Here is a 15354-nt window from a genome sequence, read left to right as displayed (position 1 = left end):
TTGGAGACTTTCCTTGAAGCTGTATAAAGGTAAAGGGACCCCTGACCATTAGGTCCAGTTGTGGCCGACTCTGGGGTTGCAGCGCTCATCTTGCTTTATTGGCCGAGGGAGCCAGCGTACAGCTTCCGGGTCATGTGGCCAGCATGACTAAGCCGCTTCTGGCGAACCAGAGCAGCGCACGGAAACGCCATTTACCTTCCTGCCGGAGTGGTACCTATTGATCTACTTGCAGTTTGACGTGCTTTTGAACTGCTAGGTTGGCAGGAGCTGGGACCGAGCAACGGGAGCTCACCCACTGCGGGGATTTGAACTGCCGACCTTCTGATCGGCAAGTCCTAGGCTCTGTGGTTTAGCCCACAGCGCCACTCGTGTCCCGTCTTGAAGCTGTATAGGGCACCAGTAAAAAGGCCTTGGGGAAAATAGTGCGTGTTTCTGATTCTGATTTGGTGCCATGGTTTCACTGTCTAGCACCCGATGTTATATGATGTCAGGGGAAGGATAGCTGTGCATGGCTTTGTAAGGACGGCCTCACAGGCCAAATGCCAAGTCCTGGTGGACCCCACTAGATCTTTGAGCCTGAGGTTCCTGGCCAGTGCTTAGTATATCTTCTGTGAGACTACATTTCCCATCACGCTCCGTTTCTGCAAAATCACATTATCTTAGCTTTGTCTGTGCCGTAGTAACTGCGCTGCATCTCTTTAGAACAGCACCTGGGTCACTATACAGTGGTACCTCGGGTTACATACGCTTCAGGTTACATACGCTTCAGGTTACAGACTCCGCTAACCCAGAAATAGTACCTCGGGTTAAGAACTTTGCTTCAGGGTGAGAACAGAAATCGTGCTCTGGCGGCACGGCGGCAGCAGGAGGCCCCATTAGCTAAAGTGGTGCTTCAGGTTAAGAACAGTTTCAGGTTAAGAAAGGACCTCCAGAATGAATTAAGTACTTGACCTGAGGTACCACTATATTACATGTAAGGAAGTAATCGTGGGAAGGGCTACTTGCACACCTAAGTCCCTGATTGCTTTGTTTCATACGCACACTTGAACCAGGATTCTGGTTTTTAATAAAATGCCTCGAGGGCAATATCTTTGTCGGTGGAAACTGATGAAAACACACTTTGCAAAGATCCCGTTCCCTCCGGAAGCATTTGGGGGACGGGAGAAGGGAGAAAGCAGGGCTGTGTACTAGGGCGCTAAAAAAAGACCCTGCCTTACGCAACGTTGACAATAGGGAAGGGGGGGTGAATTGGAGGGGGGGGGAGATAGAGCTGGTCTTTGTGCTCCAGTGCCCGGGAGCAGCAGCAGCAGCAATGGAGAGAAGGCCGTTTGCTCAGGTGGCTGGCAAATTACAAATGACTGGTACAGCTTCTGTTCTGAATGACAAGCAATTTAAATTCAGTCTTGTGTGGAAGGTTTGCAAGCTTTTTTGAGCAGAAAAAAAGGAAGGGAAGAAAAAATACATCTCTTCTCTCTCCTCTGCCCCCCCCCCCTTTTTTTAGATTTAATAGATTGGCTTAGCAGCTACTGCACCAGGACAGACTTCATTTGATAATTATCAAAACGGCCACTTGGGATTGGTGGCAACCATTTGCTAATAACATTGCTGCAGGGTTCAAATGGTGGCAGAATCTTTGGGGAATTTCAGCTCTGTGTGTGTGTAGCTTAAAATGCAACAGGGCTTCTGGGATAGGATCTGAGCTAGGCAGGAATAACCGTTTCTCCCCAAGATGGAGAAGCTTATTCTAATACGTGTGTTGCAGTCTGTTTTCTAGCTTCTCGCAATGCACCAATTTTGCCTTTTACAAAAATGCTTGTCTTGGCATCAGGCTAAATGGAACCTCCAAACCCAGAGACAGTGGGCTGCAGAATATCAGCTGCTGTGTGTGTGTGTGTGTGTGTGTGTGTGTGTGCATGAAAGGGATTTCTGGAGACATCCAGCTGACCACAGAGGGAAACAGAATGCAGGACTAGATTGACCCTTAGTGAGGTCCAGCAAGTCTTATGAGCTTGAGGCAAGTCAATAATAATAAGAATAAATTAATAAAGCATTTCTAGAATAATAGGATACCATCAGTGTGCACTAAAGGGATAGTTCTCTGCCCTGAGGAGTTAACAGTCTTAAAATTTGGTGCCAAGGAAACAAAGAAGAAGAAGGGGAGGCAACATTACCATCCACCCTAGAACATCATCTTAAGTCAATGACTTTTTTTCCCCAGCAGTAGCTGTTAAGCCAATCTATTAAATCTGATGGAAGGGAGGAGAGAGAAAAGATAAGCGTTTTTCAGCACTCTCCTGTCCAGCAACTGGTACTCAAGACGCATTGCTGCCTCTGTCTATGGAGACCATTATGGCTACTAGCCACTGACAGGCCTCATATCTTATCCGTGAATTTGTCCAGTCCTCTCTTTTTAAAGCCATCTAGGTTGGTGGCCACCAGTTCCTCCTGTGAGAGTAAATTCTGTAGTTTATGTGTTGCATGAAAACGTAATTCCTTTTATCTGTCCAACATTGAGTTTCATTGGCTGTCCGTGAGTTCTAGTGTTGCAAGAGAGGAAGGAAAACTTTGCTGTCTCCACTTTCTCCATGTCAGGCATTATTTTAATTATTATTATTATTATTATTATTATTATTATTATTATTTATTATTTATACCCCGCCCATCTGGGCGGCTTCCAAAGAAAAATATTGAAATACTGTAATACATCAAACATTAAAAGCTTCCCTAAACAGGGCTGCCTTCAGATGTCTTCTAAAAGTCTGGTAGTTGTTGTTCTCTTTGACATCTGGTAGGAGGGCGTTCCACAGGGTGGGTGCCACTACCGAGAAGGCCCTCTGTCTGGTTCCCTGTAACTTGGCTTCTCGCAGTGAGGGAACCGCCAGAAGGCCCTCGAAGCTGGACCTCAGTGTCCGGGTAGAACGATGGAGGTGGAGACGCTCCTTCAGGTATACAGGACCGAGGCCGTTTAGGGCTTTAAAGGTCAGCACCAATACTTTGAATTGTGCTCTGAAACGTACTGAGAGCCAATGTAGGTCTTTCAAGACCGGTGTTATATGGTCTCGGCGGTCGCTGCCAGTCACCAGTCTAGCTTCCGCATTCTGGATTAGTTGTAGTTTCTGGGTCACCTTCAAAGGTAGCCCCACGTAGAGCGCATTGCAGTAGTCCAAGCGGGAGATAACCAGAGCATGCACCACTCTTGCGAGGCAGTCCGCAGGCAGATAGGGTCTCAGCCTACGTACCAGATGGAGCTGGTAAACAGCTGCCGTGAACACAGATTTGACCTGTGCCTCCATGGATAGCTGTGAGTCCAAAATGACTCCCAGGCTGCGCACCTGGTCCTTCAAGGGCACAGTTACCCCATTCAGGACCAGGGAATCCTCCACACTTGCCCGCCTCCTGTCCCCCCAAAACAGTACTTCTGTCTTGTCAGGATTCAGCCTCAATCTGTTAGCTGCCATCCATCCTCCAACCGCCTCCAGACACTCACACGGGACCTTCACCACCTTCACTGGTTCTGATTTGAAAGAGAGGTAGAGCTCTTTTATAAACTTATATCATGAATGTGAAGACTGGCTCCGGCGAATCGAGCAGACAAGACCATGATTAGTGGGTCCAATGTGATCATTTTCATGTGGCCAAACAAGCAGAGCTGGACTCTGTGGCTTCTTTTTCTTCCTTTCTGGTCAGTCCCAAAACTGCAACACAGACGGCTGGTCTTTGCACCCCACGTCTCTTTCAGAAGGTAAAGTGGTTGTGAAGAGCGGTGAGGTGTAGCTTAAGTATGTGTTTCGGGCATTCGCAAGACCCATCCCTGAGCAAAAGCGAGTTTGACTAAATAAATGTAAGAATGGATCAAATAATCAAAAAAGTGCTTTTGAAGTGATGGTTGCAGGGTCTGGGTTGGTTCATGTGGGGAGAGACGGTCCTGAGCTGAATAAGGATAAATAGGTCAATACAGGCATTGTTGTTTAGTCGTTTAGTCGTGTCCGACTCTTCGTGACCCCATGGACCAGAGCACGCCAGGCACTCCTGTCTTCCACTGCCTCCCGCAGTTTGGTCAGACTCATGTTGGTAGCTTCGATAACGCTGTCCAACCACCTCGTCCTCTGTCATCCCCTTCTCTTTGTGCCCTCCATCTTTCCCAACATCAGGGTCTTTCCCAGGGAGTCTTCTCTTCTCATGAGGTGGCCAAAGTCGTGGAGCCTCAGCTTCACGATCTGTCCTTCCAGTGAGCACTCAGGGCTGATTTCCTTCAGAATGGAGACGTTTGATCTTCTTGCAGTCCACGGGACTCTCAAGAGTCTCCTCCAGCACCATAATCCAAAAGCATCAATTCTTCGGCGATCAGCCTTCTTTATGGTCCAGCTCTCACTTCCATACATACTGGGAAAACCATAGCTTGAACTATACGGACCTTTGTTGGCAAGGTGATGTCTCTGCTTTTTAAGATGCTCTCTTGTAGCAAAACAGGCATACCTGAGTTTATTGAACTTTGCCCCATTAAGTCTCCCTGGCTTGTCGCAATGCATTAGGATTCATAGACCCTCACTGTGGTGCACTTAACTACCCTGCTCAGATGTGTTCTTTTAAACAGCAGCAGCTGGAGCTGCTACTCTATTTTAACAGAGCTGCAAAGAACGTTGTGGATAGACGAAAAGCAAAGGGAAGTGGTGAGATTTCCAAAGTATCGAAAAACAGGGGTTACGGGCTAGGGAAATAGTTGTAAGGTAAAGGGACCCCTGATCATTAGGTCCAGTTGTGACCGACTCTGGGATTGCGGTGCTCATCTCGCTTTATTGGCCAAGGGAGCCGGCATACAGCTTCCGGGTCATGTGGCCAGCATGACTAAGCCGCTTCTGGCAAGCCAGAGCAGCGCACGGAAATACCGTTTACCTTCCCGCCGGAGTGGTACCTATTGATCTACTTGCACTTTGACGTGCTTTTGAACTGCTAGGTTGGCAGGAGCTGGGACCGAGCAACGGGAGCTCTCCCCATCGCGGGGATTCGAACCGCCGAACTTCTGATCGGCAAGTCCTAGGCTCTGTGGTTTAACCCACAGCACCACCCGCATCCCTCCAGGGAAATAGTTGTACCATATGATTAATCCGGCGCTGCCATTGGCAATATCCATGCGCAAGGCTCAGCTCAGATCTGCAAGGAGCGCATCTCACAGCTGCCCCACCATCTCAGAGTCTCATTTTAGCATTTCTAACAAGCAGTAAATTGAACAACTTGACAAGTATATAAACACCCGAGGTCTTTTGGGGGGAAAGCGGGCATTTGTCTTTTTGCTGTGTCTTGCTGCACTCGCTGGTTTGATGCTGAGCCTTCCCCAACCATGTGAGAATTGAAGGATGACAGGTGACGTTTCTCTGACTTCAGCAAAAAAAGAAGAAGGGGGATGCTGTGCTGTGGGAGTTTGGTGGCAAATCCATCATGGCTGACACAAAGTTTGACCAAAGTTGGGAGGAAAGTTTTAATTACAGCTGGAGCCACATGGAGCTGTGAAAATTCCCTAGGTTTTGCAGAGCGGTGCTGCAGATTTAACTGGGGTAAATAATTCATTAATGAGGAATGGTGATGTTGTGGTTGCATTCGTGCCATTCAGTTCTTAGCAGGGGTGCAAAAATGTTTTGCAGAAGTTAAGAGCCTGGGAGAGATTTACCGTATTTTTTGCTCTATAAGACTCACTTTTTCCCTCCTAAAAAGCAAGGGGAAATGTGTGTGCATCTTACGGAGCGAATGCAAGCTGCGCAGCTATCCCAGAAGCCAGAACAGCAAGAGGGATTGCTGCTTTCACTGTGCAGCAATCCCTCTTGCTGTTCTGGCTTCTGGGATTCAGAATATTTTTTTTTCTTGTTTTCCTCCTCCAAAAACTAGGTGCGTCTTATAGGGCGAAAAATACAGTACTTGGAGAGAGGGAGATTGGGCCATGTAAGTGAGAGGAGGGATCCTGCTTCCCCCATCCATGTCCACCTTCTTTCCAAGCAGTTCCGAGATGCCCAGGAAGTTCTCCCACGTGGATTTTTAAGATCAGTGTTGTCAGCACTGACTGTCTCGGATTTCACACAAGGACGCCGTGACCCCACCATCAGTGGAGTAAAGTGAGGCCACACTGAGCCACCTGCCCTCTCATGCAGGGGGGAGCCTGGCTGGCCAATGTGGCCCTTGGCGGGTGGAGAGGAGCACTGGGCTGGGCCGGGCCGGGGTCACCTGGTTCGCGCCCCCTCAAAAATTGTGCACCCAGGGACCTGACTACGCCCCTGAGCAGACCCGAGCCTTTGGTTTTTTTGGTGAAAAATCACTGTGACATCTCACTAGCATGACAAATAATTTTTATTATGCCTCATTCTCTCTGGAGACAATTTGAATCCAGGAGTGCGGAGATGTATTCAATCTGTACATTTAGGAAGTGAAGTACAGAAATGAAAGTTTGTGCCTTTTTTATGTCCCAACACTCTCCTTAAAGACATCGGTTGTTCTGGCTGGTTGAGGAAGAACTGAGGTGGGACTTATCTCCCCACAAACATATTTGAACGAAGAGGCGGAATTTGATTTTTTATTTAAGCCATGGCATTAAATTATAATTTTCACCTACTCAAGGCACATTAAAGTTTTATGATGGCGTGACATTACAGGAGCGTCAACGATTTTGCCTGAGGCGTCGGGCACGGTTTCGAATGCTGCTGGTCTGGGCGGCGGAAGCAGCAACATTTGTACCTTCTCTGGTTTTACATGATATCCAGGTGGTATTTGGGGAGGAAAAATGAAGCTCTGGGTAGGTATGGCAATCTTTTTCTTTTTCTTTTTACCCTTCTTGAAGTGTTTGCAGGAGTCTGTAACCCAAAGCATTCAGAATTGACTACTGACCACATGTATACCTCGATTCAGGACCGACAAAAGAAATATTTTTCCTCACACACAATACATGACTAGTGGAATTCACCTGCCACTAAATGTAGCATGAATAATGAAGGGTCTCTCGGTGGCTATTAGCCACTGACCCCATTTTCTGTGGCAGTCTGTGGAGAGCTGGCGAGGGTTGCTGAAGCCCTTCATTGAGGGCTTCCCAGAGACATCTGGTTGGGAGGGTGTAATAATAATAATAATAATAATAATAATAATTTGTTATTTATACCCCGCCCATCTGGCTGGGCTACCCCAGCCACTCTGGGCGGCTTCCAACTAAATATTAAAATACCGTAATCCATCAAACATTAAAAGCTTCCCTAAACAGGGCTTCCTTCAGATGTCTTCTAAAAGTCTGGTGGCTGTTTGACATCTCTTTAACATCTGGTGAGAGGGTGTTCCACAGGGCGGGTGCCACTACCGAGAAGGCCCTCTGCCTGGTTCCCTGTAACTTGGCTTCCCGCAGTGAGGGAACCACCAGAAGGCCCTTGGCGCTGGACCTCAGTGTCCGGGCTGAACGATGGGGGTGGAGACGCGCCTTCAGGTATACTGGACCGAGGCTATTTAGGGCCTTAAAGGTCAGCACCAACACTTTGAATTGTGCTTGGAAACATACTGGGAGCCAGTGTAGGTCTTTCAAGACGGGAAAGAAACGCAAGAAAACTTGGATGCAATTATCTAAGACGCATGTCGAAATAGAAACATAAAAGAACTAAATGATACAGACTTCCAACAGATTTATAGTCGTCAAAAAACCGAGCTGAAGAAGGCGTGTACTCCGAAACAGGGCCCTGTCCTGGTTACCACCACTGAACCGTACATCTGATTCACACTCCGGATACTCCTTTTTGGCCCCATTTGATCCTTCATTCTTTATTCTTTATTCTAATTTTATATAATGTGGACTCGTTTTGACTGCCTTTGAGACTTGTATAAAACAATTGTTGTGCACTGGTATTTCATGTACCTTTGTACTATATCATTGTATATTTGAAACGACATTATTTCTGCACTTAAACGTTGTATCCAAACTTACCATTACTTTAAAACTATCATACTTATACGTTGTGTTTAAATCTACTACTAGCTTCAAACTGTTATTCTTAGCAGAATACACACGTTTTTCATTTCAACTCTTGAGTAGGAATTATTCCTTATATTGAAACTTTTGGCCAGAGTTCTTGATATATCCTTTTCAGTGTAGTTTCAACAAGAACTCCCAGTCACCAGTCTAGCTGCCGCATTCTGGATTAGTTGTAGTTTACTGGTCACCTTCAGAGGTAGCCCCATGTGGAGCGCAGGCCAGATGGACCTCTGGGCTTTTCTTACTTTCTTGTGACCTCTAAGGCCAGGAGCGGTAGCTGACATGGAGCCCTACACGTATAGTTGGACTCCCACTCTCATCAGCCCCAGCTAGCCTGGCCCAGGGTCAAGGATGATGGAATTTGTAGCCCAACACCATCTAAAAACACTGTGTTGGCTACTCTGCTGTATACCAAGGATTTCCAACTGTTTTGTGTTCAGCGAACTGCTTCCACATTGACTGATTTGCTGAGGATCACTGTTGGGTATCTCCCATGGAGCCTCCACAATCCACAAAGGACCCCGTGATGTGGAACGGCCGAACAACTGTCCTGCCTCTGCCTCCTCCCAAAAGGAAAACTGCCCAACCTGGTGATGACAGACTAAATCAGGGGTAGGCAACCTAAGGCCCATGGGCCGGATGCAGCCCAATCGCCTTCTCAATCTGGCCCGTGGACGGTCCAGGAATCAGCGTGTTTTTACATGAGTAGAATGTGTCCTTTTATTTAAAATGCATCTCTGGGTTATTTGTGGAGCCTGCCTGGTGTTTTTACATGAGTAGTGTGCTTTTATTTAAAATGCATCCCTGGTTATTTGTGGGGCATAGGAATTAGTTCATTTTTCCTCCCAAAATATAGTCAGGCCCACCACATGGTCTGGGGGACAGTGGACTGGCCCACGGCTGAAAAAGGTTGCTGACTCCGGCACTAAATGATGCAGAGAAGATAGAAAAAGAGGTGGTACTACTCTACTCTAAACAACAACAACAACAACTATTATTATTATTATTATTTATTATTTGTACCCCGCCCATCTGGCTGGGTTTCCCCAGCCACTCTGGGCGGCTTCCATAGAAACCAAAAATACAGTAAAATATCACAGATTAACAACTTCCCTGAACAGGGCTGCCTTAAGATGTCTTCTAAATGTCAGGTAGTTATTTATCGCTTTGACATCTGGTGGGAGGGCGTTCCACAGGGAGGGCGCCACTACCGAGAAGGCCCTCTGCCTGGTTCCCTGTAACTTGGCTTCTCGCAATGAGGGAACCGCCAGAAGGCCCTCGGCGCTGGACCTCAGCGTCCGGGCAGAACGATGGGGGTGGAGACGCTCCTTCAGGTATACTGGGCCGAGGCCGTTTAGGGCTTTAAAGGTCAACACCAGCACTTTGAATTGTGCTCGGAAACGTACTGGGAGCCAATGTAGGTCTTTCAAGACCGGTGTTATGTGGTCTCGGCGGCCGCCCCCAGTCACCAGTCTAGCTATTCAGATCTCCAGGGCCTGGTGGACTGCGTCCAACGGTACCAAAGGAACTTTCAGGCGTAATCTCAGAGCCTTTGAGAATTCTTGGAGCTGTATAGCATTAAGAACTGGGATTTTGTACCTTTAAGAGCACCCAAGCAAGGCAGAAGTTCCTCAGGTGTATTTCGCCTAGTGTTGCCATAACGAGGGGGACAGTTTTGTTTATTACAAAATAAAAGCACAGCTCGTCCGTGTGCAAGGCAAGAAAGCCCAGCGCTTTCACGTGGCAAGCTGGAAGGAAGGACTCTGGCTGACAGCATAGTTCAAGTAAAAGTGACCTTTGCTGGAGCTTAAAGTGCATTTTAAAGGAGCGTCTCCACCCCCATCATTCTACCCGGACACTGAGGTCCAGCACCGAGGGCCTTCCGGTGGTTCCCTCACTGCGAGAAGCCAAGTTACAGGGAACCAGGCAGAGGGCCTTCTCAGTGGTGACACCCGCCCTGTGGAACGCCCTCCCACCAGATGTCAACGAGAACAACAACTACCAGACTTTTAGAAGACATCTGAAGGCAGCCCTGTTTAGGGAAGCTTTTAATGTTTGATGGATTTTTGCATTTTGTTGGAAGCTGCCCAGAGTGGGCGGGGTTTAATAATAAATTATTATTATTATTAAGGTAAAGGTAAAGGTACCCCTGCCCGTACGGGCCAGTCTTGACAGACTCTAGGGTTGTGCGCCCATGTCACTCAAGAGGCCGGGGGCCAGCGCTGTCCGCAGACACTTCCGGGTCACGTGGCCAGCGTGACAAGCTGCATCTGGCGAGCCAGCGCAGCACACGGAAACGCCGTTAACCTTCCCGCTAGTTAGCGGTCCCTATTTATCTACTTGCACCCGGGGGTGCTTTCGAACTGCTAGGTTGGCAGGCTCTGGTACCGAGCAACGGGAGCGCACCCCGCCGCGGGGATTCGAACCGCCGACCTTTCGATCGGCAAGCCCTAGGCGCTGAGGCTTTTACCCACAGCGCTACCCGCGTCCCCATTATTATTATTATTATTTATATGCGGGATATTTAGCTAGTGATTCAAACACACCTCAGCCTTGTATCTGAACAGCAATTTTAATAGTGGGCTACACTGCAGGGTACAGCCACATTCCCCACAACCTGCAGTATTGGGGGGGGGGTGTCATATCGGGGAATTGGCATCGCTGAGCAATTCTTTAAAAGATGTTCTTTTTTATTAAATAAATAAATATCACTCTGACATAAGACCCGTGTTACAAAGGCCACAAGTTGCTGCTCTTTCCTGGTCCCTTTTGTGCCAATGTTGCCAACATTTCTCAGATGAAAATGTTCCTATTTTCATTTGAGGAGTGTTGGAGGGTAGGGACTCTGCACCTGGAAGTCGTCGGTCTACTTCGAAGCTGTTGAAGGGACAGAATAGAACATGCATTTTTTAGTTGGGGGGGCCACTTGTACAGTGATGGTGGACTCAGGGGCAAATGAAGGCGTCGTGACACCCGGGGCGGGGCATTGCTACATACGACGCATGCGCTGCACATAGCGACACTGCACATGCGCTGTACATAGCGGTTTGCCGCCAGTGCCGTACAGACAGTGCCGGGATACTCTGCTGGATCCCACCACCATCCGTACAGTGCTCAAGTGGCGCCGGCGGCAAACCGCTATGTACAGCGCATGTGTGGCATCACTATGTACAGCGCGTGCGTGCAACGCTACACATGCGCTGTACATAGCGGTTTGGCGCCAGCGCCTGGATCCTCTTCACATGCAGCTGCGGTAGCGCAATGGCTGCTTGCGCCACCGCGAGCCCCCGCGGGATGCCTTCTTGTCACCCCCCCAGACATGGCATCCGGGCGCACCCTCCCCATTGCGATGCCACTGGGTGGACTGTTCCAATGCCACTGATGGGGTATAGCGCTGAATATGAATGGATGCTCTGTGTTTTTTTTTAACTTCTTCCTCTCCCATCCGGCTATCAGAGGGGGGTTGAAGAGGGGGCCAGCCTGCCTGCCTGGCACCTAATTAGAGGAGATTAATTATTTATTGGGTCTTCCTGCCAGTTTGAATGGCAGTTTGGGGGAAGGGATTTGATGCGCAGCACACACAGAGAGAGTGAGATTTTGCTGACCACCTGGATTACAGAGAAGAGGGAAGGGGGGGCTGAAGGAATCTTCTATCCAGCGCCAGCCCCCAGGCCCTCCCCTCCAATACATTAACAACAAAGGGAAGACATGGGTTGAAATCACGTTGGGTTATCTTTGTTGAAGTGCAAAAGCAGGCTTCGCCATACAGTTTCTATTCAATTGTGAAGCCCAAATTTGGAAGGGGGAAAAACAAGCAAGTTTCAGATCTGCGTGTGTGTATTTTAAATTTGTAATACTAGAAAATCCTGAAATGGGATTAAAAACTCCACCAAGATTTTGGCTTGCTCTTCAAAAGAGATGGCTCCTTGTTTCTTCCTTTTTGTCGTCATCATGTTGCTAAAGTTGATCTCTGTAAAAAGTTAGGTATAACAAATTTATAACCCGCTTTTTAAGCAAGAGGATCTTCACAAAGCAGCATGCAAGCACCAAGACAAGTACAATCCAAAGGCATTAAAACTGGCATCGTTTGTAAAAATATAAACAGCCAGCCTGTCGCTGAAAAGAGATGGTTGCAGAGTTGGCATTCAGTTTTTGAGGTCAGCTGGTGGAGAAAGGAATAGCAACCATCTTGGGTCACCCAAAGATTCTGTCTCTCACAGCAGGCAAAAGATGCCCTAGGGACAGGAAACTTAAACTGGTTTTAGCAGTCATTCCTGCTCCCTAGGGAGCTATAATTCTAAGAAGGTGGCTAAGAAGTATTAACAATATAGAAAATTCACTGCATCGCCCACCCCCTGGAGAGAACTGATGGTTTTTGGGGTAGGCTTGCCATATTCCGAAGAGCAAGGCCAAGCGTGGCTCTAGCGTTCCCCCCCCCCATAAAAAAAATTACCGTATTTTTTGCTCTATAAGACTCACTTTTTCCCTCCTAAAAAGTAAGGGGAAATGTGTGTGCGTCTTATGGAGCGAATCCAGGCTGCGCAGCTATCCCAGAAGCCAGAACAGCAAGAGGGATCGCTGCTTTCGCTGCACAGCGATCCCTCTTGCTGTTCTGGCTTCTGAGATTCAGAGTATATTTTTTTCTCGTTTTCCTCCTCCAAAAACTAGGTGCGTCTTGTGGTCTGGTGCGTCTTATAGAGCAAAAAATACGGTGATTGTTATTATTTTAAAAAACCAAACCGAGGTACTTCAGTGGCCCCCATCTGTGGAATGCTCTCCCCAAGGAAGTTCAACTGGTGCCTTCATTATACACCTTTAGGCACCAGGCAAACATGTTCCTTTTTAACCAGGCATTTGCTTGATGTGATTGACATCCTGTGTCCTTAAAAATAATAATAATTTGGGGGTTGGGGTTGCGTGGTGGCTGTTTTTATTTTGATTGTGGATTTTGTGTTTTATATTTTGATTTTATTCTGTTAACTGCCCTGAGACCTGCAGGTATAGGGCATTATTATTATTATTATTATTATTATTATTATTATTATTAATAATAAATTAAAAAATCTGCCCAGATGGGCACGCCAGCCCCCCAAAAGAGGACATGTCCAGCAAAACCCAGACGTATGGCAACCCTACTTTGAGGCTGCATCCACACCATATATTTAAAGCACTACGATCCCACTTTAAATTGTTGTGCCTTTCCTCCAAAGAATCCTGGGAGCGTTTGTTAAGGGTGCTGAGCATTTTTAGGAGCCCCTCATATTCCCCTTGCAGAGCTACAATGTACAGCAGTGTTTCCCAACCTTGGGTCCCAGCTGTTTTTAGACTACAACTCCCATCATCCCTGACCACTGGTCCTGCTAGCTAGAGATGATGGGAGTTGCAGTCCAAAAACAGCTGGAGACCCAAGGTTGGGAAACACTGATGTACAGAATTCCCTGTGAAGAGGGACTGATTGTTACACCACTCTGGGAATTGTAGCTTGGGGAGGGGGCAATAGGGGGGTCTCCTAACAACTGGTTAACTACAATAACATTATCTCTCTTTTTGCAGTGTATACAAATTTTTGTTGCTGTTCTGTTTTGTCTTGTCTTACTCTGTGCACTTGCAATTCTGTATTCTTTATCTTTCAATGAAGAATATAAAATGATAATAATTTATTATTTCTATGCCGCCCATCTGACTGGGCTGCCCCAGCCACACTGTGCAGCTCCCAATAAAAAATATACAGTAAAAGCGCAATACACCCTAAAAACTTCCTTGAACAGGGCTGCCTTCAAATAAAAACAAACTACAGTTCCCAAGATTCTTTGGGGAAGCCAGTGCTTTTTTCGGGGGGGGGGTTTACGCAGGGGTACGCATACCCCTAAACATTTTGTGAATCTAAGTTTGGCCTCATTGAGGGGCATTACAGTGGTACCTCGGGTTACATACGCTTCAAGTTACAGACTCCGCTAACCCAGAAATAGTACCTCGGGTTAAGAACTTTGCTTCAGGATGAGAACAGAAATCGTGCTCCAGCAGCGTGGCGGCAGCAGGAGGCCCCATTAGCTAAAGTGGTGCTTCAGGTTAAGAACAGTTTCAGGTTAAGAACGGATCTCCGGAATGAATTAAGTTCTTAACCCGAGGTACCGCTGTATTTCAATATGAGTAGGAAAATGAGAGTACCCCTCAACTTTTTTCTTTTTCTTTTTTGAAAAAAAGCACTGCCATAACTGTTCAAGGTGTTCTCTTGGTGCTTTAAATGTATGGTGCGTAGATGCACCCTTAAACTGGTGTAAAACCAACTGATATTTTAATGTAAGCCTAGGAGAAGGGTTGCCTAGTCCTGGAAACAGGGCCTAGTCCTAGTTTTGGCCTTCGTCTAGGACATGGGGGCCGGGGGCCGGATGCGGCCCAATCGCCTTCTCAATCCGGCCCATGGACATGGGAATCAGCATGTTTTTACATTAGTAGAATGTGTCCTTTTATTTAAAATGCATCTCTGGGTTATTTGTGGGGCCTGCCTGGTGTTTTTACATGAGTAGAATGCGTGCTTTTATTTAAAATGCATCTCTGGGTTATTTGTGGGGCATAGGAATTCATTCAATTTCCCCCCCCCCCCAAATATAGTCTGGCCCCCCACAAGGTCTGAGGGACGGTGGACCGGCCCCCTGCTGAAAAAGTTTGCTGACTCCTGTTCTAGCAGCTCAGGGAGGCAGAAATTGTTCGTCCCCTCATCCCTCCCACATTTTATCCATTTTAGGGACAAAACAAGAATTTAAACCTCGTGCTCCCTGGTCCTCTTCTGACACTCTGACCACTACACCTCACTGCAAGCCTGAGGAAACAGGGCATCCATTAAATAATAAATTAAATTCCTTAATTTATTATGTTCTTTTACCACCTTCAGGGTGGTTCTGCCTCCGGCACCCAAGCTGTCTTGGGCTGTCCGATTTGCAGTGTCTTCACCTGAGAGCACAACTTTGCGGGAGAAAACTGCATTTCCCTTGATGGTTCCTGCGTGGTTTTTGTTACTCTTATTTTTATCTTCCCCTCAGGTGGTTGCTCTTAGTAAAAGAAGCAAAGAAGCAGAAGCAGCGTTCCTGAGTGTTTACAAGCAACTGATTGAAGCTCCAGGTATGGTTCGCCTCAGCTCCTTTCGCAGAATTGCTTCTAAAAGGGCAGAAAAGTTGTTCTGAGCGCCTAGTTATGATTATCCAGAAGCTTTTGCTCACGGGAGCATCCTCTTTGTTAAGTTGTGGGTGAATATCAGACGACACAGCGATTCTTCAAACAGCTCTTGTTTATTCACAGGCCAGAACAGAACTGAACTGAAGGGTTCAGTTGGCCTGCTTATATAGAGCTCCAGTACAACGTAA

At 47.3% G+C, this 15354-nt stretch overlaps 1 protein-coding gene across 1 annotated transcript in view; it reads left to right on the top strand.

The window, feature by feature from the left end:
• CUX2 (cut like homeobox 2) overlaps positions 1-15354 on the top strand; it is a 256982-nt gene that overhangs the window by 175178 nt on the left and 66450 nt on the right. The window contains exon 4 of the mRNA XM_081017283.1: positions 15034-15112. Within this exon, the coding sequence (XP_080873409.1) occupies positions 15034-15112 (79 nt within the window). The remainder of the gene's footprint in view (positions 1-15033; positions 15113-15354) is intronic.

The sequence above is a fragment of the Podarcis pityusensis genome (genome assembly GCF_964106645.2).
Source record: "Podarcis pityusensis genome assembly, chromosome: 8".
Taxonomy (NCBI): domain Eukaryota; kingdom Metazoa; phylum Chordata; class Lepidosauria; order Squamata; family Lacertidae; genus Podarcis; species Podarcis pityusensis.
The sequence above is the reverse complement of the archived record's forward strand: the minus strand, read 5'-3'. Positions and strand labels throughout refer to the sequence as shown.